At 55.4% G+C, this 25,702-nt stretch overlaps 9 protein-coding genes across 9 annotated transcripts; 5 read left to right on the top strand and 4 right to left on the bottom strand.

Moving 5' to 3' along the window:
* Positions 1 to 297: 297 nt before the first annotated feature.
* On the bottom strand, positions 298 to 1,728 carry B0I36DRAFT_372281 (uncharacterized protein; the record flags this gene model as incomplete). The annotated part of the gene is made up of 1 exon (XM_046160103.1): positions 298 to 1,728. The coding sequence occupies one exon, from the start codon at positions 1,726 to 1,728 to the stop codon at positions 298 to 300; it is 1,431 nt and encodes a 476-aa protein (XP_046017203.1).
* A 5,364-nt stretch (positions 1,729 to 7,092) lies between these two features.
* B0I36DRAFT_315453 (glycoside hydrolase superfamily) lies at positions 7,093 to 8,412 on the bottom strand. The gene has a single exon (XM_046152885.1). It carries the CDS (start codon positions 8,397 to 8,399, stop codon positions 7,305 to 7,307), a length of 1,095 nt encoding a protein of 364 aa, XP_046017202.1. The 5' UTR covers positions 8,400 to 8,412; the 3' UTR covers positions 7,093 to 7,304.
* A 653-nt stretch (positions 8,413 to 9,065) lies between these two features.
* Positions 9,066 to 13,461, top strand: B0I36DRAFT_315451 (SNF2 family N-terminal domain-containing protein). The gene has a single exon (XM_046152884.1). It carries the CDS (start codon positions 9,438 to 9,440, stop codon positions 13,020 to 13,022), a length of 3,585 nt encoding a protein of 1,194 aa, XP_046017201.1. The 5' UTR covers positions 9,066 to 9,437; the 3' UTR covers positions 13,023 to 13,461.
* On the bottom strand, positions 13,462 to 15,484 carry B0I36DRAFT_315449 (ribosomal protein L30, ferredoxin-like fold domain-containing protein). Its single transcript, XM_046152883.1, has 3 exons — positions 15,279 to 15,484; positions 14,537 to 14,645; positions 13,462 to 14,336 (listed from the first exon to the last, which is right to left on the bottom strand). The coding sequence occupies exons 1-3, from the start codon at positions 15,287 to 15,289 to the stop codon at positions 13,710 to 13,712; spliced, it is 747 nt and encodes a 248-aa protein (XP_046017200.1). The 5' UTR covers positions 15,290 to 15,484; the 3' UTR covers positions 13,462 to 13,709.
* A 298-nt stretch (positions 15,485 to 15,782) lies between these two features.
* B0I36DRAFT_372276 (ribosomal protein S11-domain-containing protein) lies at positions 15,783 to 16,427 on the top strand (the record flags this gene model as incomplete). The annotated part of the gene is made up of 3 exons (XM_046160102.1): positions 15,783 to 15,849; positions 15,926 to 15,998; positions 16,115 to 16,427. The coding sequence occupies 3 exons, from the start codon at positions 15,783 to 15,785 to the stop codon at positions 16,425 to 16,427; spliced, it is 453 nt and encodes a 150-aa protein (XP_046017199.1).
* Positions 16,428 to 16,974: 547 nt separating this feature from the next.
* B0I36DRAFT_372275 (uncharacterized protein) lies at positions 16,975 to 17,862 on the bottom strand (the record flags this gene model as incomplete). The annotated part of the gene is given in 3 exon segments (XM_046160101.1): positions 16,975 to 17,267; positions 17,343 to 17,660; positions 17,676 to 17,862. 3 exon segments carry the CDS (start codon positions 17,860 to 17,862, stop codon positions 16,975 to 16,977), a joined length of 798 nt encoding a protein of 265 aa, XP_046017198.1.
* Positions 17,863 to 19,184: 1,322 nt separating this feature from the next.
* On the top strand, positions 19,185 to 20,067 carry B0I36DRAFT_237293 (Mpv17/PMP22 family protein; the record flags this gene model as incomplete). Its single annotated transcript, XM_046149528.1, has 2 exons — positions 19,185 to 19,634; positions 19,714 to 20,067. The coding sequence occupies 2 exons, from the start codon at positions 19,185 to 19,187 to the stop codon at positions 20,065 to 20,067; spliced, it is 804 nt and encodes a 267-aa protein (XP_046017197.1).
* Positions 20,068 to 22,790: 2,723 nt separating this feature from the next.
* On the top strand, positions 22,791 to 24,095 carry B0I36DRAFT_236522 (ketopantoate reductase PanE/ApbA C terminal-domain-containing protein; the record flags this gene model as incomplete). Its single annotated transcript, XM_046149472.1, has 1 exon — positions 22,791 to 24,095. The coding sequence occupies one exon, from the start codon at positions 22,791 to 22,793 to the stop codon at positions 24,093 to 24,095; it is 1,305 nt and encodes a 434-aa protein (XP_046017196.1).
* Positions 24,096 to 24,307: 212 nt separating this feature from the next.
* On the top strand, positions 24,308 to 25,279 carry B0I36DRAFT_74974 (uncharacterized protein). The gene has a single exon (XM_046163315.1). The coding sequence runs from the start codon at positions 24,520 to 24,522 to the stop codon at positions 25,069 to 25,071; it is 552 nt and encodes a 183-aa protein (XP_046017195.1). The 5' UTR covers positions 24,308 to 24,519; the 3' UTR covers positions 25,072 to 25,279.
* Positions 25,280 to 25,702: the final 423 nt, after the last annotated feature.

Below are 25,702 nucleotides of genomic sequence, written 5' to 3'. Positions count from 1 at the left end.
AGGGACTCGACAAGCAAGGGTGAAAATGATGTGGGGCGTGTCTCGTTGGGAGTGAGTCAAGGCCCAATGCATGTGTGGCAACCATTGCGTGGAAGTTGCTTGCGTGAAGAAATAGTACGGCTTCGTAAAGGGAGACGCCATGCATTGAATAGCTACCCTGGAAACCATGTAGTAGTGTGCAAGGTAAAGTGGCGTGTAGTGTTCGAGTGGTTCAGTGGCGGCTGCCTGTACTCAGATGCGCCACGACGGACTCCGCGTCTCGGAGCCTTGGATGCTGTGTGAAGCAAGACAGGATATTCATGACAAGGGCAGATCCTGAGACAGCGGTAGCCACCGCACTGGTACACCATTGGGGCCAATTTCATAGGGCTTGCTCGACATCTTTCTCGCCGGGAGTACCCAGCGAGCATGGCCCTCTCGCTGCTCGTCGAATTTGCCACTCCTGCGCATGAGATGTTCGAGCACAGCGATACGGATGAAATCCGAATTCTCGCGAACCTCACGCTGCCGAGGGCCAGGCAGGAATACCAGAGCCGGCGACGTTTTCGAACTTGTAGATGCTGCGCTGGACGATTTACTGCTGCCAGCCACACCGTTCTTAGAGCGCTGAACCTTGTATGTCTGCATTTGAATGGAAGCTGTGTAGCTGCGAACGTTTGTTGGCAATCGCGACTCCGGTCGGACTGTGGTCGTCGGATTGAGATACCGGCGCATGGCCTCACTCGGCTCCTGATCCAAGACCGGCGGCATCCGTTCATCGGTGAATGGAACCCTTGGGTCCATTGTCAGGATTGAGCGGGTAAGGAAGTCTTCGGGCGGAATCGATGAAGCGGTGAAGTTGGACAGAGACCTCGCGGCGGACCGAAGGGCCCGTAAAGAGGCGGTAAGGTTGGACTTGAAGACAGACTTGAGGGCGAGTTGTGGCGATTGTTCCTTCTTTTGCAAGGAGACTGGAGAAGCATCAAACACCCCGAAGCCGAACTCGGTCACGGAGGTCTGCTTGGACAGAGGATGGTCGGCCTCTTCACCAACGGGTGACACCACCGGTTCAAGCGACCGTCGTGGTTGGCGATATCGTCGTCCTCGTGGGGTCAATGGTGAATCGAACGATGGTAATCCACTTGTGCTGAGTGAGTTGCCCAACGATGGGATACTGTCGAACGAAGCGGCTCGGGTTGAGAATGGCGGAGTGAAAGCGCCATCGCTAGCGATAGAGATGACATCCTCCTCGAGTTCCTCTGGTGGACTAAGCAGAATATCCATGGGACTGCGACTGTAACCCCCATAAGGGCTAAAGTGCAGTGGAGGGTCAGCTTCATCATCAAGCTCACGACTGAGCTCTTTCTCGGAGACCTGCGAGCGCGGAACGATGGAGTCGACTGTCATGCGGACCATCTCATTCGATTTGACCTGCCTCGGCCGAGTGGTGCCACGGCGGTTGGGAGGAGGAATGGCGGTGATGGCCAAAAGGGCGGCCATCGAAGGCGTAATGGCATCGGGCGAGTGATGATCACGTCCTCTTCGCGCTGAAGAGCCATACTGTCGTCTTTGCGACTCGGAATGGTGGCGAGTCTTGTGCTGTTTGTGAGCAGTGTCGGACTTGGATGATATCGGAATCTCAACGGCGCTGGAGGCAGTGCCTGGCCGAGCAACCGTTTCAGACATGCCCACGCTGGGAGGACTACTGGGTGGTGTCATGCGGCTAGATGCACCCTTTCGTTTCCCCATGGTGCGAGGCTCGTCTATGTGGATGGGAAAAGGAGTAGTTTCTGGGTTAGGCAGCTGGTCTTCGGCAATGACGGGGCGGTGCGCTGCCTTTCGATCATGCTTTCGAGGTGTAAAAGGATGACGGAACTCCAGAGCAGTGGCCGGCGGAGGCACACTCGTGAGAGGCCTGTCTGGTGTGATATGGGGCTGGTGACCCGATGGCGAGACCTGGCCCAGCTGTGAGTGCCTGGATGAAACGCCCGCGGAAGGCGAAGTCGAGACGGTCGTCCGGCGGGATGAGAAAGACTGTGCTGGGGATGGTATGCTTCGACTGACGGAGGTGCCGGTGCTGTTGGTGTTGGTCTTGGAGTAGAGGAAAGCTTGTGGGGTCATCATGATGGCGATGGGGGTGGGCGGCGCCCAAGTCTTATCTGGCGGAGGACCCCTTGCGTAGCTGGGGCACGCGTGTGCCAAGCTTGAGTGAGTGCAATGCAAGGCAGGTGCGCCTAAGTGTGCGTGCGTGCCTGCCCGGCCCTGCTGCACCCACCTCACCCTGGCTTTCTGCGCGGGCTCTGCCTTCTAGGCGTCTTCTATGACACCCACCTGCGGGCCCTGCCAGCCCTCTCCTCGAGCCAATCGCCGCCCCCACGAACCAAAGCCGACCCAGACACCGACCACGGCTCGTGTGTCAGACCCGCCACTCCTCGTCCCTCCCCACGGTTGCGAGTACGTAACAGCGCTGGTAGCCTCCTCAAGCGAGGCAGATCACTCAACTGCCTCAAACACTCGATGGGTTGGCCACAGAGGCGGAAAGGGTGCTAGAGGTGCGACGCTTATCCTGACCGACCTCCTATTACCATGGACGGATGCCGTACTGACTCCTGATCGTCGCAGTGGCCGTTCTGGCCGCATCGCCTTGTCGCCGGTCTGGAGGGTAAGGGAAAACTGGATCAGCCCTAGGGTTGACGCTCGCGTGTAACAAGTTGCGATGGGCCGAATCGAGTCGTGCCGAAACCAGTCCACTGGCCCCGGGGCCGTAATGGGTCACTGACAATTTTTTTTTCTCTCTCCCAGAAGCTCTCGCGGTAGCGTCCTGTATTCCTCCACCAGATTCTGTGCGTTGCCTTTTGCGTCGTGACTGTGCAGTTTGGTCAGGGATTCTCAAACGGGTCAGACACGCAACGTGCTTGACCTGCCCAGAACGGTCGAGCTCCCGCGATTGGCAGGAGGCGGCTTTGCCAGTAGCGCGGCAGTGGGAGGCTCGAATTAGTGGGACTCGAGCAGTCGATTTGGTTTGTGGCCGAAAGTTTGAAGTATGACAGTCCAGAGATTGCCGAACGCGACTGCGAGAGAGCGCATGTGGCAGATATATGTTATGAGATGTCCATTATCCTATCAACGGCGCGCACGGCAACGTTGCTGGTGGTGCTGATAAGCCCCGCGGAGTGAGGCCACAACTTCCTGGAACTACCGACCGTGGTGGCACGGCAAGTTGAGGGCTGCTGATAAGAATCGGCGACTGGTGGTTGGCTCAGCTCGTCCACGCCCTGCCAAGCTTCAGAGGGCACACGACCTCTGTCGGGACGGTGCTGCTGCCACACTGCACATGTGCTCTTTGACCACGCGCTTCCTTCCTCGACTCTGCAGCCTGGCACTTAGCCGACGCTCCACGCATGTGAACCTGGCTTGTGGTTCTCGTTAGACGAGACCCGAGGATCGCATGGATCGCACGCCTTTCCTTGCCGTCAGCAAGAGAACCATTACCTTTGCCTGCCTGCCTGCCTGATCAAGGTCGCGCGACATGCAGATTGGATCGATGACCAATGGTCGCATGCGTAGTGGAAACTACCCGCCGCGTCAGATCAACAGTCAGGGAGGATATGAACCGGCGCCCCCACAGCACAGACTGGGCAGGAGACAGCTCTTCACACGTGCCTCCATTTTCCTGGTTACCTCTCTCTCGACCTAGAGAGAGCCCACTGCGACGCAACGTGCCCCATGCGGCCTCGGCTCCTTTGACGCAGGTGTCCTGTCCTTGGACAGGCCATGGACCACTGTTCATTCCCTGCTCCCACGTACCCTCGGCCTCGGGCAAGTCCCATTATTACGTCTGTTGGGAAGCAGGGATGGCTTTCTGTACTCCACAGATCGTGCTTTTCCAGCAATCCAGGGTGGGTGCTCCATAGGCAAGGTTCTCCAGCGGACGACTTGGGAGGTTTTCCCTCTGCTGGCCATAATCAATTGAACACACAGGCTAGCATCTGGCCACGTCGACCACGTCGACCACGCCACTCACCGCTCGAGGTGGTTGGAACCATGCACATGAAAGGCATCTCTTCGTCAAATATGAATTGAAGGATTTGTGGAGCGTTCCGCCACGGAATGCAAAAGTGTCAATAATTCTCAGCCGTGGCTTGATGCTGGCAATACACTGCTGTCACAGCGTCTGGTGTTGTGCTGTCCATATTCGCGGGACGAGCAGCAAAGACACATGCTGGCAAACCAAGCTCGATTCAACCAAGGCGGCACGCGATGCACAGCATAACAGACTGTGGCAAGCGGCGACACAAGTCCCAGTCGTGTGCGAGAGGTGCCCGTGCATTTAGGGGTCTTCTCAGGGTTCATTGTTCAGGGCTCGGGTGCGTTCCCGCCCTAACCGCCTCAAGCAAATCTGCCTACCGGTCCTGACTGTGGCCTCTGCTGTCTTGCTTTTGTCGCTCTGCAACCGATCCTTTCCGTATACAGGGCCGCACGACCCGCCCGGCGCGTTCTTGCTGCATGGCCGGGAACGCCTCGTGCCTGAGCGCGACCTGGGCCACCAGGAAACTAGCTTACGCAAGCCTGTGTTTCCCAAGCGCCCTACAACTGTCGAAGTACATTTTCGTGCCGTGCAAAAACTTGGCTGTGAACTGAGTAGGGTTGGTTGCTGGGCGATGTGGCCTCTCGGCACTTCGCCAGGGCCTGACTCATGCCTGCGTGCGACGGGGCCAGTGCCGGGCTTGACGTAATTAATGTCAAGAGCAAGCGGGCCACTTGACTGCGTTTTGTCGTGTCGCCAGCCAACTTTTGATGTCGGCAGAGCTCACAAATCGCACACTCCCCCTTCTCCCCGTGTCAGAACGCGGACGGCAGGATTTCGACAAGGACAGTCGGAGCAAGTCACCTGTCACCTGTTTCGGCGACTTGCAGCTGCTTGTGTGCGGTAAGCTTATCGGGTTTCCCTGATTTGCCTGCTGCCCACACCATTGAAGCAGTCCACAAACTCGTCTCCATGAGAGAGGGTGCCCTGCATGCGGGGAGATGGCCAAGCCTTTGGGATTGATGCCTGACCAAGACATGCGTGGATTTATACAGCTTCCCGACAGCAAATTCTCAACGCAACGCGACCTTACCGCCGAATATTGTTGTCGCACCGCCAGCAGCCGTTCGTAGCAGCAATGGCTCTTGCAGCTGTCAACAATAAGTGACCTTCCTCGCTGACGGCACTTGACTGCTGGACTTGTGGGGGGCTTCTCCTTCACTTTCCTGTCGCGCTTTGCAGAACGTAGGCGAGGGCTTGACAGGAGCGCCGAGGGTAGGATTTCCGAATGCAGAAGAGTGAGCCCGGCGAGGACCGGCTGCCACGGTCCAGCTGAAGTCTGATGACAAGCCCACACACCCTCGACAGCACGGGATGACGTGGGAAGGTGTGCGGCATCCCGGCAGCGTCCCATTCGTGAGCATAACAACATGCTGTCCCAAACAACAGAGCTGTGCCTCGCATCGAGATGCGGCACTTTCCGCAGCGATCACCAACACACGTCTTTAAAGTTTCCTGGCACGTCTCGGAGCACCCAGCTCAGTGGTCAGCTCCGGGTCCAAGGATAGCTGTGACACCAAATGACTGATCTGCGAGTGCTTCTCCAGCGATAACGATGGGTAAGGAGGACCCTCCCGTTCGAGTAATGCACTTCGGCCCCGCCAGGCTTTATTGCCTGCTTGTTGATCTGCGCGCTTTCGGTGCTGCCGGAAACAAGACCTTGCACATGGCAGCCTTGACCTCACACACGTGACACCAGATTCGCCAAAGCAGGCGGCCTGTCGCCTCGCCTGCAGTACTGGAGCTCGTATGCTCAGGGCAGCTACGGTTGTCGGTAGGTAATCTCATGGGCCAGACAAACATGCTCATCTCAGGTCGCCACGCGACAGCTGCGGGCAAAGCGTTCATGAACGCCGGACCGGCATTCAGGAGCGTGGAATTAGCGGCACATGTGGCACAGCATAGAAAACCATGTGCCGATGTCGGCGGGCACTAGCCCGAGGAACGTTTTCTCCGTGGCTATTGAACAGGATTTTGACTCGAGTCCCTGCAGCGCGGACTGATGTCCGACGATGAGCTCCTATCGGCCGTGGGGAGAATTCCAGGGGCCCTTCGCAACAATGTACGCACCCCGGACTGGTCGTTAGGCAATTGTTCCGCGAAGTTGAGACTGCAGAACAACTGATACGGACCTGCACGCCTGCTGGGACCATCAAGTTAAGTTGTCTGGGTCACGTATGTTCGAGGGTCACCTGCGCCATTCATGAAGACCAATCGATAAGAACCACGGACAGAGCATAGAACTGCGGAAGTGTTGGTGACTACAAGTCGGCTGGGGCAGGCAGTCACACCTTGACACAATCCCATTATCAAGACAGAAGTTTCGAGCTCGTTGTCTAACGACACCATACGGCCCAGGTATCCCATACAAAGCACGGTAGACGCATGACGAAAGTCTTCAAACCAGCTACATACTGGTTCGACGCTATAAAATCCTTCTCTCGTCCGAGAGCAAGATATTCCGCACTGCTGTGGGATAGTACAGCGACGTGTGCCCGACTCCTTCTTGAGACGGAGCGCTGTGCCAGATGACGAGTCGCGGGATGTAGATTGACCATCGAAGTCTAGCATATGCTAGGCTGTGCGAAGGACACGGGAGATCATTATCACATTGACCGACTTGTCCATCGCCAATAAAGCATGGCGACTCTTGCTCGTGTCCACTGGCAAGGGGTCAACGACAGTTCGATGTGACGATGTGCGCGATGAAAATTCCAATCAAGACCGAGATCGTGGAGCGCATTGAGAATTTTGTTCACAGAGAGGGCTGGGACTGACGTACGAAGCCTGTCTAATCTGTCTGAGACTGCGCTATGGGTCACTGACTTGCCTTTTGGCCTACATTGATTTGATCCTAAAACGACTAGGTCTGCCCGTCTTGATGGCTTATGCACTGACCAAGGTCTGTATCGCAGTAGGCACCCTGAGTATGTGTACCAGAGGATGATCCGAGCCTGCAGGGACAGTCTCGGCTGGCCATACTTTCAGAACACGGCCGAGGTCCAAATCACATTCTCGGGACAGCGTCGCCTGTTGAAATCAAACTCGATGAATACTCTACTTGCAATGCCAACATGTCCTGCGACGCAGGTTGGTGCTTGGAAATATAAACGCAAATGTAGAGCCGAATTCTTATGTCCTTTGATTCTATCATACATCAACACATCAAAAAAGATAGAAAGCGCCATACTAAAGACCGAAGCTGGCTGGGCAAAAAGCCTCCGGGGCAACTCATATGCTAAGCAATGTAGTTCCTGTACATTCGTTTGCCAAAACCACGAACTTGACGATATGACTTCCTCATGGCCCTGTGTACAGACTCAATCGGTGAGATCTCGCGAGCTTGAGGATGCCCGGAGGCGTCAAGCTGGGTAGGGGTAATGTGCTCCCCCATCCAGGTTGCCCATTCTTCAGGGGCTTTGTCGCCGCCTGGTAAGCTGTTGAAGTATTCCCAGCCAGCGACGCCTCCAAAAGTAGGATTCTCTGACACGAGTTCTTCGAGGACAGGCGCCTGTTTGTCGAGGCTGACGTAGCCATTGCCATTAGCCGGGTTGGTCAATAAGCCCATAACGACTTTGTCGGCCCGGAACCCGTCGTCAATGATGTCCTCGTAGTCGGCAGCGGAGCTGGGGTCACCCCAGCCAAAGTAGAACTGGGCATTATAGAATGCAATCTTGTCACCACGTTGGGCTTCGAGCTCAAAGTAGTCAAAACCACTGAGGTTGCCACCCCCCTTGGTCAGCGCCGAGCCTACTGGTGCGAGGGAGATGACGAAGTCGTCGCCGAAGTCCTTTTTGAGACGGTCGATGAGGCGAATGATGCCATCGAGGGACATGGATTGCTCTACGTCAAGGTCAAGACCTTCAATGTTGTAGTTGCCGATAAAGTCGTGTAGCGGCTTGTAATAATGCTCAAACTGGGCGTCGTCGCCATCGAGGCGGTCCCAGGAGCCTGGGGCGGCACCGCCCACCATAGCCATTACAGTCACGCCAGCGGCCTGAAGGTGCGCTGCGTCGGACCAGACGTGGTCAAAAATTTCGTTATCAGGGGCGTGGTCGTTGAGCCTGATGCCGCCGTCCTCGTCGACTATGTGGATGGCTGAGATGAGAACGTGGGTGGCTGCCACGTGAGCCTGGTCCTTGACCAGCGGAAGAAGCGAGACATCGCTGGTGGCAGAGCTATTGTAGTGAGTGGTCTGGTAATAGACGACGACGCGATGATCAAGGGCCTGCGTGGTGCAGGCGAGAGGAGCCAGGAAGGGCAGAGCCCCAAACACACCACAGTGCCACATGATGCTGCTGTGATGGTGGGCGAGATAGACAATGGATGTCATAAAGAGATCAAGCCAGCAACGAGAAGACGGCGATCATGACGGGCTGTGGGCGCCTTATAGTCGAGATGAAGTGCACTCATTCCCTATGCTTCGTTCTACCCACGCAAGTGCAGGCTGGTAGTGCTGACAGGCGGAGCCGTGGAGTAGGCGGATACCTCCCCTTCGAGGAAGGATGCGCATTGGGAGCGGGCTGTGCACAAGGGCAACGACCAGGAACCAGATCCTTCGTGGGCCTGCCTGCAAGGAACAGCGACAGAAACAAGAAGCTCTGTGACACTGACACGGCGAAAGAGCCTGCAGCCCTGCAGGCACCATGTCGTCCAGATGTACGGGGACGCCAACCGCCGCGATGATGTGCTGCTGGCTGTGGCTGCTCAACTGGCAGCGTCAAACTTAGTCTGGCTGGCATGGGAAATACAGCTGTGGCCGCTGAGGACTTCGATGTACTCCGTCCCGATTTAGGATTGCTTCGAGTATGTCCAATCTCAGCTTGAACGGGATAAATGATCCGGCGACCTGGGGTCCTGTCTTGGATACATCACAGCCACCCGCCATATGCCAGGCACCATCTAAAAATAACCACTGCCGTAATTAAGGTAAGGTGCGCGCACGGAGAGCACTTGCCTGGAGTGTCCACCTCGGGCCCGAAACCCACCCGCGGCTTCAATGCCGCCGCGCTGTGTGAGACGAATGAGAAGCTCATGCTGCACCCGACTTCCTAGCTCAAAGAGAGAATTCACAGCATGAACCCAGGTTACTCCTTCCAAGGCAGAGAGAAAGCTCTCGGGCGGCAGGGCGGACGGACTTCGATTCGATTCCTGCCCTATCGATAAGGCAGGTGGTGTGGGTCTTCCGCGCCTGCCTATCGAGAGTGCGTCATACGTGCATACACTCTTTGCTCCAGAGTCGGTGGTTAATTCACGATCGCTGCCTACACCTCCAGGGCTTGAGCACAAGCTGTGCGGATAGGCCGCATCTTCCTCGCTGGGAGCAGAGTCTCAGTGTACCAACTCCGTACATGGCTCGGCGCTTGTCGTCATGTCCTCGCCTGCCTCTGAAGAAGCGCCGGCCCCGGCAGAGCAGTCGCGCGACGTCGTGATTGAGCAGATCGCTACTATCGCTCAGGATAGTCCAGCAACCGATAACGATGATGCCGCTGTCGACGCATCCAACACTTTCGGCGATCTCGATGAGGCTGCTGCCTTACACAACCTCACTACCAACGTTCGCGACCAGGACGACCTCGAACGAGACATCACATACAAGGCCAATCTGGCCCTCATTGAAGTCGAAGATGCCAAGGACGAAAAACGAATCGAGCGCGCCCAGGCAAATATTGTGAGGCTCGAAGCACAGAAACGCTTACAGGACGAACGTTTCCGCAAGGCCATCGGGCGACCGGATCTCAAGACCAAGATCAAAGACGAGATTGCCCGAATACAAGCCGAGATCGGTCTTGCTGAGCAGGACGTCGCCGACTTTCACACCCGTATCGACCAGAGACACCAGGATGGTACTCAGGAAGTGCAAACCCAGAGTGGCTCAAGAAAACTACCTAACGAAAGTCACCGAGAATTCCTGATTAGAACGGGGAAGATTACTCCCTTTGCCAACTTTGGTGGCTCCCGCCCCGAAGGCGTTGAGGGAGGCCTCGCCAGTGCCTTGGTGGATGCGGAGGACGAGGCAGTGGCCGAGGAGCTCGAGGAGAAGGCCGGCTACGAGCCACGATCGCACCAGAACCTTCGTGCCCCAGGATTCGCCGAGGAATCGACTTCTGTAGGTGTCGCAGCCGAGGCAGAATTTTCACTGCGACCCCGTAAAAGGAAGAGGATCACGAGACACTCGGATACCGACGATGATTACACCCCTCAGACTTCCGCGGCTGCCTCGCCGGGGGCAGCGTTCATCGACGACGACGACGACGATGACGACGACGCTCTGGACGAAGACGAGTACGACATGACCGAGAGGACACGCAAAAGATCGGGCAAGAGATCACAGGCTTCTGCAGACGGCAAAATAGATCTCAGCCAAATCGATGACGGGAACGAGGCGAACTACCAAGATCGCCTTGCAAATTGGGTCGAGCGGCGAAGCAGGGCGCGCGCGTTGCACGAAAAGAATGGTACTGGTACTGGCGAGCCAGACACAGATCAAAGCATCCCAGAATGGTTCAAACCCTCTCCAGATACCCCCGATCATCATTTTGAGGATGGCCTGAGGCTTCCAGGCGACGTTTATCCAGCTCTCTTCGATTACCAGAAGACTGCAGTCCAATGGCTGGGCGAGCTCTACAAGCACAAAGTTGGGGGTATCATCGGTGACGAAATGGGGCTTGGCAAGACAGTCCAGTTGATATCATTTGTCACGGCCCTACACTACAGCCAGTTGCTCGACAAGCCTGTGATCGTTGTTGCGCCTGCCACTGTTCTACGACAATGGGTTAACGAATTCCACCGTTGGTGGCCGCCTCTCCGGGTTTCGATCCTTCACTCATCTGGTAGTGGCATGTACAGCGAGAGCAGCGAAGACCGTATCGAGGAAGAAGAGCTTGCCTGGAATCGAAAAAGCAAGAATAAGCCTGTCAACAAGGCTGCCAAGAAGATCGTAGACCGAGTCGTCAAGCACGGCCACGTGCTGGTTACAACTTATGCTGGCCTGCAAACGTACGGTGAGATCCTCATTCCTATCGAATGGGGTTATGCAGTGCTGGATGAGGGCCACAAGATCCGCAATCCCAACACGGCAATCACCATTTACTGCAAAGAGTTGCGCACACCGAATAGAGTGATTCTTTCCGGAACTCCCATGCAAAACAACCTTATGGAGCTTTGGTCGCTGTTCGATTTCATTTTTCCCATGCGACTTGGCACGCTAGTCGACTTTCGAAACCAGTTCGAGATACCCATCAAACTTGGCGGGTACGCAAACGCAACGAATCTCCAGATCATGACTGCTCAGAAGTGTGCAGAAACGCTCAAAGACACAATCAGCCCGTATCTCCTGCAACGATTGAAGGTCGATGTCGCTGCAGACTTGCCAAAGAAGAGTGAGCAAGTACTTTTTTGCAAACTCACTCGGCCTCAACGCGAGGCTTATGAACTCTTTTTGAACTCGGGGGAGATGAGTGCAATCTTGAACAAGACGCGACAATCACTCTACGGCATCGACATACTCCGGAAAATATGTAACCACCCGGATCTGCTTGATCCACATTTGAGGGCAAAGCCTGACTACAAATGGGGCGCGGCGAACAAGTCGGGCAAAATGCAGGTCGTCAAGGCGCTTCTGCAGATGTGGAAGCGTTTTGGTCACAAGACTCTGCTCTTCAGCCAGGGTGTCCAGATGCTTAATATCCTGGAGGATTTTGTAAAGCGACAAGATGGCATTAGCTATATACGGATGGACGGCAGCACTGCTATCAAGGACCGACAGACCTTGGTCGATCGATTCAACAAAGATCCCACATTGGACTTATTTCTCTTAACCACAAAGGTTGGTGGCCTAGGCGTGAACCTTACAGGGGCCAACCGGGTCATCATTTTCGATCCTGACTGGAACCCGTCAACCGATGTCCAGGCCCGGGAGAGAGCCTGGCGACTGGGACAAAAGAAAGAAGTCACAATCTACAGGCTCATGACAGCGGGTACGATAGAAGAGAAGATTTACCATCGGCAGATTTTCAAGCAGTTTCTTAGCAACAAAGTCCTCAAGGATCCGAAGCAACGTACTACCTTCCAGCTTCATGATCTGCACGATTTATTTACGCTAGGATCAGCCGAGGAGGGCAAAACAGAGACTGGGAGACTCTTCGAAGGCACCGAAGTCAAATTCAACACAGGCACTTCTGCGAAGGTATCTCAAAGCACCACAGATCTTGTAGAGCTTCAGGATGAGAGTCAGGCAGCCGAGATCACGGGGGACGATGTGCAGCAGGTTCAAACCATTGAGGGTGTCGCAAGTCTTGAGGACTTCAAGCAGGAGGGAGACGACGAGCCCCCACCGACGGAAGAGTCTCGCATCATGGAAGGTCTCTTCGCCCGCTCTGGTGTTCACCAAGCACTTGAGCACGACGACATTGTCAACGGCAAGAAGAAGCCACAAGCCAGTCGCGCCATGCTACAGAGAGAAGCTGATCGAGTCGCTGCTGCCGCCGCAGCATCGCTGCGAAGAGCCGGCGAACAAGCTCGGAATGTGCCGATCGGTACAGTCACGTGGACAGGTGAAGTAGGTGAGGCCGGACGGCCGATCAACACGCGGCGCGCGGGCAGAGGTGGTGGCGGTCCAAGTTCTGCAGGAATCCTCGCTGGCATCGCCGACCGGCAGGGCATAAACTTGGGGTCACCACGCTCTGGTTTAAACAGCGCAACCACTTCGAGATCCGGTACTCCCACCAGTAGCAGTGGCCGGTCAAGTGCCATGCACGGCAAGGACTTTGAAAAGGCGATTCCTGTCTTCATACGTCAACATGGCGGACAAGTTCCAACCAAGCTGCTCGTCGATCATTTCAACCGGTACTGCATCACAAGCCAGCAGTCTGCGGAGTTCAAGAACGCACTCAACAAAGTGGCCAGGATGGAGAAGAAAGGGAGCAGCATGCGTGCACTGTGGGCTCTTCGTTGATGATGGACTCCCACATGACAGGTAGTCCCTTCAGACCCTCACGGACAGCTGTATGGCAGTGGCCGGTTTGCATGAAGTGCGCACTGGCAAGGGCTTTCGTCGCGAATCCTTTTGTGCTCGCGGATGCTCAACCCGTAGAACGTGGAGAGCTCCTCATACAGGCGCTTAGCCCGCATTCATCCTTGAACAGATTCAAATTTTGATCAAACGTGAAGATGTGTCGATATTGTAATGCATCAAACATAGTCTTGCATCCCGCGGAGCAGGTCATCCTCGGGCACGAGGAACTGATAGATTATGCAAGAGGCACGGTACAAGAGCTGCCGCATTCAATGCTTCTGGTCGTTGCTTGGACCCTGATTGGGTTACGAGTTGCACGCGAAATTCAATTTTGTGGCCAAACAAGTTCTTTTCACACGCGCATGCCACAAGCGATCGGATAGATGGAGGAACTATTGTTGTCATTCAATGGAGAGGGCCATGGTGGTAGGTCATGAAAGAATCTCAATTCATTGCCAGCATTTCCGATGCCTAGGGCTTTTTGTGCAATAACGCCGATCAACCATGCAAGAAGGTGATTTGTTCCTTCCCAGCTGTACCATAGACAAACCCAAACCCAAACCTCATGGTCATCTCATGAAAAACAAAGACCTCGACAACGCAAACAGAGCTAGAACGTTTGTAGAACTAGTTCATCTGGCGGATGAGGTTGTTGATCTTGTCCTCGCGGTTGCCAAGGTCACCACCCTCGATGAAGTGCTTGAACTTGCGGGGGCGGAAGCCACCAGTGGGGTTGCTGAGCTTGAAGGGCCAGAGGAAGTTGGAGGCCTGCTTGAAGTTGGGGCCGACAGTGTAGATCTCGTGGATGAGATCCTCAACGCAGACGATGCCGTACTTGCCGAGGTTCTCCTCAATGATGGCGTTGTCGGTGATGGCGACACGCTGCTTGTTGACCTTGCCGTAGCCGCGCTTGTAGACGAGCTCCTTGATGCTCTTGAGGTTGGGGTAACCGTAGGCGACCCACGGCTCGACAATCTTGATCATCTCCATGGTGGCCTTGGTGACACGGACGAAGACGCCGTTGTTGATCTGGATCAGGCGCAGCAGCTGGAGGATCTTGCGAGGCTTGGGGGCAATCTTGTTGATACCCTTGATGCGAACGACGAAGATGAGCTTCTCCTCGGCAGGGACGTGGAAGTGGCCCTCCTGCTTGGCAACGCGGTGCAGGCGGATCTGCTCACGCTCCGCATCGCGGTACTCCTTGACGTACTTCTCAGCACGCTTGAAGATGACGGTGCGCTTCTCCTTGTTGGCCTGTCATCCAATCGCGGTTAGCATATGCTGAGCTCAGAACGATGTGGCAACGCATAATGGAGAGTCATGTTGTCGGTTGGCTTTTATCAGACCCGAAAGATGGTTATTTTGCAACAGCACTGATGTTGATCTAGTCGCAAAGGGTTTTTGTGCATCATTTTGGCCTCCGGGCAAATCACTATGGAGCGCAAGGTACTAACCTTCTTCTTGTTCTCAATCTCGGTGGCCTTCTCGGCGCGAGCCTTCTCCTGAGACTTGCGCTTCTTGAGGAGGGTCTCGGGGACCAGGACCTGGTCCTTGGTGGGAACACTGCGAGGCATGAACCAGGTTAGTACGTAGTCCACAGTCACACCTGGTGTGTGAGTGGGTAGAGCGCATGTTGGAGAATTGCCGGAATGCGACATTCTCAGCGATAGCTAACTCGAAAGATATTTATTTGATCGGTGAGGCGTAGTTCTGGCATCATGGTTCTGAGTATTCAGACTAGATGCCTTACGGCCCTCATCCAACAACGCCTCGAAATCTTTGACTTCGAGAAGAAATGCTCAAGTATGACATTGGTGACGGTAAGCACATTCCTGCGCTTCCCTGTACCAATACATGGCAGCTGGTTTTCAAGGAGAAGAGGCATAATGCACACTTCATCCTCAACGCCTCGGGCATCGTCTCTCGCACCTTCAAGCTGCGGGACAGCAGGGGAGGTGGAGGGAGATGCTCCAAGATTGATCGAACGAGCTCGACAATACATCGCCAGGTGTATGAGCCCAATGCTTGCGCGTGCAACAGCGGCATTGCATTGGCTGCTTCACCTAGTCGGACAGAATGTCGAGCAAGTAGCGAGAGAACCACGGACAAATCCTGCAAGACTCGAACAGTGACGCCTGCCCACCCACGCCACAGCGGGCGCAGGCATTGGGAGTGAAAAATCAGGGAGAAGCATACGTAGGGGCCATTTTGTCGGTTTGTCGGCGACGGCGCGGGTTGTCGGCTTGGTGGTTAGTGGTTGGGCTGGACGAGAAGGAAGATCAGAGAAAGCACCCAAAGAAAAATTAGACGGGTTTTCGACAGGTCGAGTCTGGGCGGGAAATTGGAGTGGGCGGGCCAGTGCAGAGCGCAGATGGCAGAGTGCCAGCATGCTCGCAGGGGGACTCTGTGCGGCGGAGGACCTTGCTGGCCGGTGATTGGGCACCCTCGGCCTCGCTTAGGGTTTTTTTTTTTTTGGCATGCGCAACTGGCTCCGCAGAATAATTTGGGCGAAATTTTGCAGCCGGTGGACTGCCGCGTCTCACCGCCTACCGGCCTGGCGAATTCTGGTGGTGCGGCCCCTCGAGTCTTCACCACCGTCTTTCTGCGAGAGCGGGAGACTTGCAAGCACTTGGTCCAGCTTCACATCAACAACCAACCCGAAGTCCACCACCACCAAACAGCCACGAAATAGTTGTCAACATGCCCCCCAAGAAGGCCCCCCGCGCTCCCCAGGAGAACATCTCCCTCGGCCCCCAGGCCAGAGAAGGTCAGTCTCTCAGTTCCGCAATGCCCCCCGCCATCCAGATGACTCGTTTGTGGCTAACGTCGAAGTCTTCCACCAGGCGAGCTCATCTTCGGTGTTGCCCGTATCTTCGCCTCCTTCAACGACACTTTCGTTCACGTCACCGATCTCAGGTTCGTCACCCTTACCGAGTCGATTTGAAACGCATTGAGCAACCATCCTGCATGCAAATACACAACCAGTTCTTTCACTGCATCGGGGCGATGCGCTAACAATCGATTGTATGCAGTGGCCGTGAGACCATCTGCCGTGTCACCGGTGGCATGAAGGTCAAGGCTGACCGTGACGAGTCCTCCCCCTACGCTGCCATGTTGGCCGCCCAGGACGTTGCCGCCCGCTGCAAGGAGCTCGGCATCAACGCTCTGCACATCAAGATCCGTGCCACTGGTGGTAACGGCACCAAGACCCCTGGCCCTGGTGCCCAGTCCGCCCTCCGTGCCCTGGCTCGTTCCGGCATGAAGATCGGCCGCATTGAGGACGTCACCCCCACTCCTTCCGACAGCACTCGCAGAAAGGGTGGTCGCCGTGGTCGCCGTCTCTAAGCGCATCTCCTTGTTGCGGGATCGCTCAGTTCAACAAGACCTTTTGGCTGGAGAATTGTGGGCATGCGTTGTTACGACTCATTCGCTCGATTACTCTGGACCGAATAGACTTGGGAGGATCACACGGGGTTTTCTCCCCCACAAAACCTTTGGGGGCTTTCTTGGCTCTACTGCGGCGTTGACAACTACGCGGGGAACGGCCTGCTTGAGCGAAGACAACCTGCGTTTCTTCTCCGTTTGAAGGCGCAAACTCTCCTCGACTGGCATGCCTGGTCTCCAGGAATATCAGCTTCAAGAGTGTCATACATAGTCCCTATCCTTTTCTGAGCAATAGACTTTGTGTGCCTCTTGTCACATGATGCTTTTCCTCCTCGCAGAGGAGGAGGCACGGCCGCAGCAGATTTCAGAAATCAATGGAAAAACACGTCGATCAACTATTATTGCTTTGCATGGTTGTGATTCAATGCTGTGTCAACGTCAGGATGCGATCCTTTTTTTGACAGGACTAGGCTATTCTGAGCTGAGTCGGATACGGTCCTACAATTATCTACATCTTAATGTCAAAGCTTGTTCCACAACCGCAGCTACTTGTGGCGTAGGGATTGTCCACTATCTTGAACTGGCTTCCGATCAGTTCCATCGTGTAGTCCACCTTGCTCCCTTTCAGGAGATCCAAGCTTGGCTTGTCCAATATAACCTTGGCGGTCGGAGACGGCAGGTCAGGGGCCCCAGCGCTGTCTTCTTGTGCTGCATCCGGAATATATGCGAATACCGTATCGTCCTCGCCCAGAACGGATGGGGTAGGAGAATTGCTCGTTGTTGTAGAGGGTGTTACTTCCTCTGCCGTATTTGAACTCAATGTCTTGCCCCCGGTTTGGTTCTCGGGACCTGGCGCTACATGTCCGGGCTGCGCACCAGGGGCCGAATGGGCTGGCAGCGTCGTGAGTGACATGATGTATTGAAAACCATGACAGCCACCACTCTCAACCTGTATTCGCAGAGCTAGATTCGGATTACCGTCCTTCGTCATGATTTGTTGGAGACGTTTGGCCGCCCTGGGCGTGATTTCAAGAAGCATGTCCTTGCCATCATCATCCTCCTGAGGGTTGACGATGGCCTGAGTCGCGTACAGCCTTCTTGTCGTGGAAAAGGCTCGCTCCGAGGTCGAGGCTATTTGAGGCGCTGATGAACCCACGGCACGGCGACCAGAATGTGCAGGAGATGGGCACGCAGCTAAGTGAATAGTACGGGTAGTCGAATTCCGTTTGGGCAGGAGTCGCGGAGAGTGTTGGGGCACAGCCAAGTGCAGGGCTCGGGTTTGTGCGGGCGCAAGGATATCAAGCACCGAGGTGGTCGAGCAGGACCTTCGAGTAGAAAGCTGGATGAACAGCTTGGCGGCCGAGATTATTGGCGTGCTACATTTCGCGGAAGCCATGACCACGACGGGCGAAGCGGTTGACTGCGACGATGACGACAACGGCGGCCGGTGGAAGATAAAAATGTGGTTGTCGAGAGAGCTTTGTAATAGTTCGAATCTGGCAGGGACCGGATAGGCTCCTCGGGTCATGCGGGTCGGCAGAGGGAACATGCGGGATATGTCAATATTCCATTAGCTAAGCCATAATTGTTCCCACGTCACGTCCTCGCGAGCATTCCGAGCTGAGGTCGATTTGGGGGCGCAGTTCACAGTTAGGCAGGCGGTGTGGCTGGGCAAATTACGCCACTGCGTCGGCAGGACTCTAGGTCCTCCTTCCCACACCATCGCTCGGCGCCACAAGATGGACCTTCAGGCGCGAAAATGCGCAGACCGGACGCGCCCATACACACAACAATGATGCATGTCTACTCGACTCTTCACTTTCCGGGACAGAGGTCGAACACGCTCTACACCCGAGCTTCCATGTGAGAAGCAGTGAGGATCAAACCAGTATCTGAGACACGGTGCTCCGAGACAGGATGCGGATCCAGACATTGAGGGGGCATTACTACTTGGACTCAGGACCAAGGTGAGGGGTGCAGCTCCGTGTTGCTTCTCGTTGCCATATTGAAGCATCGACGCGTATCAGCGAGACTCGATGGGCAACAACCTGAGCTGTGGTCCCCGTTGGGCTGGGCTGGGGAACGCCACCAGCATGCAAATGTTACACAATCTGAAGCAGCGTGGCTGGAGCTGCAGGTGCAAGAGCTAAGCTGACGCGCCAGGGTAGCGCACGCACTTTCATGGACCGGGGCAGGGCGCTGGTTGCTAGCTCAACACGTCGTGTCTCCAGGTTGCCAGCCTTCCCCAACCCTGGCTGGCTGGCTACCCTTTCCCAGGCGCTGCTCGCAAAACTCCCAGCCCTCTCTCGACTCTCCTCCACGAGCCCCCTCCTCCTTGCACTGTCCATTGTCGCATCCTCCTCTCTTGCGCAAAGTGTTCGTCATCGTCGAGGTAAGTCGTTGCTTGTTTGTTCCGTCTCAACTTCATTCGCCTTGCACCCCGCCCGTCGCGATCGCTGCGGCCCGCCAGAGCTCCTCTCTGCTATCGGAACTGGCCGATGCCAGCATCGTCCACGACTGCTCAGTACCTCGGCTCCACTCTCCTCCCGTGGTAAACAAAAACAATTGGTCACCACTCGGCACGACCCCCCAGCCTCACCTCCTCACAATCGCTCCGTGCCATCACCACCCTTCCTGTCGCCACCGGCTGCGCGACTGACTTTGCGACGCTCTCCAGATTCGCCCCTATTGTCCATCGACTTCGCACCACTCGTCATCATGTCGTCCGTCAAGATCGAGCGTGACACCGTCACCAAGGCCACCGAGGCCGCCGCGTCTGCTGCAAAGGATGGCACGCTGCCTGGTACTAGCGGCAAGCACCCAATTGCTGAGGCTGTGGGCACTGCACTCACCGGCGGCAAGGCCAATGCCGGCACCAAGGGCTACCTGATGTGGTATATCTCCGAGCTGGAGAAGAACCCGCTGCGCATGAAGATGCTCACGGCCGGCACGCTCTCGGCTCTTCAGGAATTCCTGGCTTCTTGGCTTGCCAAGGACCGCAACAAGCACGGCAACTATTTCACCTCCAGAGTTCCCAAGATGGCTGCCTACGGCGCACTCGTGAGCGCGCCGCTTGGCCACTTTGCCATCTGGTGCCTGCAGAAGGCATTCCGCGGCCGCACGTCTCTTCGCGCCAAGATCCTGCAGATCCTCGTCAGCAATCTTTTGGTAAGCCCTCCTCAACCCATCTATTTGCAAACTAGAGCGTGGAAGTACGTCAGCTGATTGTGAACTCTTTGTGCCATAGATTGCGCCCGTGCAAAACACCGTCTACCTTACTGCCATGGCCTTGATTGCTGGCGCCAGGACTTACCATCAGGTGCGCGCCACAGTGCGTGTTGGCTTCTGGAAGGTGATGAAGGTTTCCTGGGTCACGTCGCCCATTTGCCTCGCGTTCGCCCAGAAATTCCTGCCCGAGGCTACTTGGGTACCGTTCTTCAATGTGATCTCGTTCGTCATCGGCACGTACATCAATACGGTCACCAAGAAGAAGAGACTTGCAGCGCTGCGCAAGAAGCACTACGGCGAGGGCCGTCCTGGTTCGCTGCCTCCCCGACCCGGTCCTGACGACTACAACATGGGTCCCAACCCCCCCTACTAGAGGAGATCTCGCATTGGAGAAGATGGCACGTGAAGAGCTCACTTGTAGTGTGCTGGGCCTGGGGTCCGTACATGAGGATCCAGGAGGTCCTGCTTGTCGGATCATGCTTACACCCGGCTGAGATAACGGAACACGAAGCTTGGATTTGCCAGGGGATTCCTGGCTTGACTTCTTTTGCCTTCACTCGGGGTGCTATATATCCTCTTTTTGTAATTTTGTAGATATAGCGAGTCCGAAATCTTATTGCTGATCATGCCCTTTGGAGCCCGCTGTTCAACATTGCCTTTTGCTGTTTGGCATTGCGGGGACGACTACGTAGACAATTAGACGTAGTGACCACAATAAGGAGAGAAAAAGGTTGCGAGAGGTGCGGGTGACTCATTGGGTTCTGAGACATGCTGCTGAGGCTCTTTGGGAGCGGTGGGGTTGAGACAGACGAAGGAATGTAAGGGACCACGTTTATATACCGTTGTCTATTATTGTGTTCCAAAGCTGCTTTACTCCACTCGATCCGGAGATGTGAACAGCATGGAGTTGGTATTCGGGTTTTTGAGGCAAGAACTTCCGGCGGAGGGCTGAGCATTGGCATCGCCGAGCTGAAAGCGCAAGTTTGAACGAAAACGACAGCAGCAGCCACCAATACCAGCGACCAAGACAGACAACCCGCAGTAACCCTGGGGCATCTCAAAGAGAGTTGGCCAGTGAAATTTGTTCTCGGAAAGCAAGGGGCTCGAGAAGGCTTATATTGCATTTCGACGGCATGCCGCGTCTTGTCTCGAGGAATTGGCAACTGTAGAGATGGCGACCACGACGACAGTGGCAGCTCACACGCCAGCACAAATGGTCAACCTGATCTCGCGGGCAATTAGGGGCTGTCTGATCTCTGCCTCGTCCGCCGCCAGACCCAGGACAAGTCAGACAGCAAGACACGATGACAAATTCCCCGTGGCCCTTTCGTCCCTGCTGCAATTATATGACCATGGCGCGCTTGCACGACGATAGTTTGACCTGCTTTGGCTGTGATCGCGTACGACAGCAGGGCTGGCGCTGCCGGTGTACGCAGGATTGGGATCTCATAAGTGAACATTCAATGGCAGCTGGCTGTCTAGGAGAAGGCCTACCAACCTGACCAAACAGACCACTTAGCCGAAATTTCCGCTAATGAGAACCTCAGGTCACCTTCGACCGCCTCGAGTCCCAGTCTGGCAAGGTCTTAAAAGCGGGAACGGCGTTCAGATCCTTCGAGCAATCTCCGGGAAATATCACCCCATGACCTTCAGAGTTACACATCCGAGCATATTCGGATATTCTCAAGCACCACCAGGAACTGAGTCGCCTCGCTAATCCCTTGTGGGCGCTGATCGCGGTGCGCTGAGTTAAGCTAGCAATAGATAGTTGATTTGTTGGACATTCAAAGCGGTTCTCAGAATTGCCTCTTCAGTACAAACCTATCATGTATCGAAGTAGGCTATATGAGGAAGCCATTGATACTTGATGATCTCAATAGTTGCCAGATGAAGTAATACCAACAGTGCAGACCGACATGCAGCATATGGTGTTGCCTCGGGATCGAAGGCATCCTTCACAGCGACATCCTCGCATCGGTCCCAGTCGGGTTGGTTTCCACCTAATAGGTGTAAGACCAGTAGTGCCTGCGGACACCGTCAAGAACATCTCATTTTGCCCTACGCCTTGGATATGTTCTCAACTCATGCTGCATCTCTATTCCTTGCCTTTAAAACGCGTACTGATCATAGGTGTCCAGTCCTGCCCATATCTTTGGGCAAACCTCTACCATTTTCGTAGAGAACTTCTCTTACATCCGACCTGTGTGCAATAGGTCAGGAGACCCTGCAGACAGCCAGTGGAAAGCTTATTGGCACGACTGGCAACCCGAGCCTCCCTTCTGGGGACAATCCATCTCTTGATCCCAAAATGATGGTGCGCACTTGACTTCTCAGCCAGCAGTTTAAATGCTTTGATGGGTGAGGGCCGAGATGAGCATATGCGACAACGGGAGCTCGGAGAGAAGCCACGCGGACAGATCTACATCAACTCCACGAGGATTTCGCTTTGTACAACAGAACCCCCCTTCTCTGGTACGCAGTTTGTTCTGGTCCTTATTGAACGGAGCAAATCAGATGACTACGTCAGGTGGCACAATTACAGCAGACATGGAGCCGGACACGACTAGAACCCCTGCGAGCGTGCCTGAGGAACCGCGGAAGTCGGGGGTCCCGAGGTTCTGATGACTGGCAAAGCTACGCCAAGACCTCGTGAAGAGCAAGCGTGCGATGACCATGCAGTGGAATTTGCAGCTGGCAGGCAGTGGGTTTGAAGTTTGAAGTTGCGTGATCAGGAGTTCAAACATGGTTGTCTGAACAGCATTTGGAGGTGGCGCCACAACGCCACAGCGTGGCAGAGCCTTCCAGGGTTTGGCGCATGTTGCTCCTTTCGTGTTAAACCCGAGCTGCAGAGCGGGCTTAACGGATGCGTGTCCGACGAAGCTACAACTACATCACCAGCCTCGTCGTTTACTGGTCCCCCGATATCCAAGCGTTCGCGTTGGAAAGCCACTCTCATGCCTTTGGTGGAGTTCATGTCATGTGTTGTCGTGACCTCGAAAGCCGGAAAACCTGGCTATGCTTATCCACCAAATGTACTCATCAAAGCTGAGTCTTTACTCTCGTGCTTCATTGCGCCCAGGTCCGCGACGAGCGAATATGACTATTCGATCTCTCAGTAGTCGCAGTAGCAGTACACAATTATATGCCTGGACGCTGGCAAATCTCGACGACAGGCTGCAGGGCTCGCGGTTCTTGACTGATCGAAGACCAGCTGCCACGCCCCACACCAACGAACAACGCATTTACATCTTAGGGATTGGGAACGTGGGACGCCTGTTTGCCGCATGTCTTGCCAAGCTCGAGGCCAGGCTCCCTATCACGCTGGTGGTCAATCGGCTAGAGCTGCTTCAGGAGTGGGCAAAGTCGCCGGGCGTTGAAATGGTTAGAAATGGGACATCTCAACGGATCACGGAGTTTGACATTGAATGGTGGACGGATCAGCCACCACCACAAGGCCCAATCCGTGAGCCAGCTTCTGGGCAAACTATCAACAATCTCATCATCACGACCAAAGCCTCCCAGGCTCTTCCACAGGTGGACCGCCTGTTGCCATACCTTGACCAGTCATCCACGATTGCTTTTGCACAGAATGGCATGTGTAAACTCTGGCCACCACTTGGAGCTATATATGTCAAAGATCGATTTCCTCCTGGTTCGGAGCCCTCCTGGCTTGCCTGTGTTGTCACACACGGAGTGACATCGCTTGGTCCTTTCAAAAGTTTACACGCCTCTCCGGCTGGAGTCATGGTAGGATCCGTCTCGAACTCCAAGTCTGGGCCAGCCACGAGCAGCTCGAACTTCCTCTCAAGGCAGCTTTGCAACGCTCCAGATCTCGAAGCCAAGTCTGTCTCGCAACAGCAGCTGTGGATTGCCCAGCTTGAGAAGCTAGCGGTCAATATTGTCATCAACCCCCTCACCGCGATTCTAAATTGCAAGAACGGCGAGATCTTGGTTGACAGAGGAGATGATCTGCCAAAGTTGATCAGAACTTTGCTCAGTGAGACCTCGCAGGTTTTTCAGGCCCTGGTCGAAGACGCCAGTAGCGAATCTGTACTCGTGGACGACGACACCAGGCACGAAAGCCAATGTGACTCTGCGCGTCTGGCGATGGCTCGAGCTGCTCTCATCAAACGCTTCTCCCCTGACAATTTGATGGCTATAGTATACAGCGTTGGGGCAAAGGTTGCAGAAAACACAAGCTCAATGCTCCAGGATACCCTCTGTGGAAAGCCGACCGAGATCCATGATCTCAACGGATGGCTGATCGAGACCCAGAAAGCCCTTTGTGCCGGCAAGTCGCGGCTCCCAGTCAACCAGGCGCTGATTGACTTGGTGACCCGGGGTGAGAAGCTCGGTCGGAAAGAGCTCTGCGACTACCTCCTCTCATTCTCACCTCAATGACATTACAGGCATCGTGTAAGACGCAAATGGATGGAACATGTCCATGCGGCGAGCCTGCTGAGAACCAGTAGTAGTGGTTGGTTGCGAATTGATCAACAATGATTCGATCTGCGAAAAGGATCTGGGTTCAAGCCGAGTCCGAGACGGGAGGAGATCTTTGTGCCAAGTCAAAGTACACCATCACTATGCATGTGTGATGGTCTTAGGACGACGCAATGGCATGACGGGCAATGGTTCACCTGTCTTCACCTATACAGCAGAGCCGCTCAACGGGCTTTTACTTGTGTTCCGAACATCGCGATCACGGGTCAACAGCTTCTCCATAACTCGGGGACCTGACTGTATATCCGACCCGCGTAGTGACAGGGGAGGTTCCGAGCATTTGGACCCCTGAAGGAATGTTGGGTACGGTGACGGTCGGAAGATGATCAAGTCCTCCCGTTGCATTGGGACTGAGCAATCCGAAAGCTGGGCCACATGTGATGTAACCCACTTCCTTGCCGGCTGGGTTTGCGTGCTCTCATTGGCTGCGGGTGGCGATCGGGCTGCGTGTGCCCTGACAAGGGTGCCGAGGCCATCAGGGGACATTCCCAGCAAATCCATCTCCGCCCACGGCCATGGCGCAATATCCTGCTGGCGTCGTCCTCGTGCGACTCTCGCCAGAGGGGGCAACCGAGTCGTGGGAGCCGGGCTGCGCACCAGGCTCGGGCTGGTAGTGAATGGGCATTGTGGCCGATCGGCTCGTGTTGTCGCCTTGCTACGCGTAATCCTGGGCGACGATTCCCAGATCGGCCCGCCACATGCAAGTGTCCTTCCTGGTCACTCCAGCCGGAAGGCCAGGCCAGGTAGGGTTGATGTGCATACCCGGAACCCATGGGTACAAGGGACAACCGTGGCCTGCCCGACGACATGCCGGTGCCGGTGCAGGCATATGGTCCTCGTCCTGTGCGAGAGCCGACACTACATGCGTATCTAGGCTAGGTAGTGAGTGTATCTACCTAGGTACTTAGGTATGCAGCAATGTTGACTTTGTCCCGTCAGGCATCGTGTCCTGAGCCTCCGGTGTGCAGGCAGGGCCGAACAAGGGCCTCCTTGGAGATGAGCACCAGAGATTGTCTGGTGCAGCTGGCGCTTGTGTACGTGCTTCGCCCTCTGCCTCGTGCTTGTGCGAGCCCAGCCCTATATCGCCCAGACGTTAAGAGACAGGCATCGCCGCCACCCCTAGCCAAGCACGACACCACCGCTCGAAACACGCCAAACAGGCAAGAAACATCCGCGCTCTGGCGACGGTAAACAAAAGGACTGGCGCGACATGGCGACTACTTTCAGCCATCAATGACACCCTCTGGCAGCTGCCTCGCCCCATAGCCGAGTCCCGACCGCGACTCCACGAGCGGCGGCCTTGTCAACATGATCCTCCAGCATCGACTCGCCCGTCACCCGTCACCAAGCCCGGCTGGCCCTTCGAATTGCCAAGTCCGCCACAGCCGCCGGCGTTGAGTGTTGATCCTGATCAAGGTTGACAGCAAACAACGACACACTGTGTACCATGCCGCCCCAGACAAGTGCAACGTGAACCATGCAAATGAATGGCTTTGGCGACACAT

Source organism: Microdochium trichocladiopsis, assembly GCF_020744255.1.
Source record: "Microdochium trichocladiopsis strain MPI-CAGE-CH-0230 chromosome Unknown B0I36scaffold_2, whole genome shotgun sequence".
NCBI classification, from domain to species: Eukaryota; Fungi; Ascomycota; class Sordariomycetes; order Xylariales; family Microdochiaceae; genus Microdochium; species Microdochium trichocladiopsis.
The sequence above is the reverse complement of the archived record's forward strand: the minus strand, read 5'-3'. Positions and strand labels throughout refer to the sequence as shown.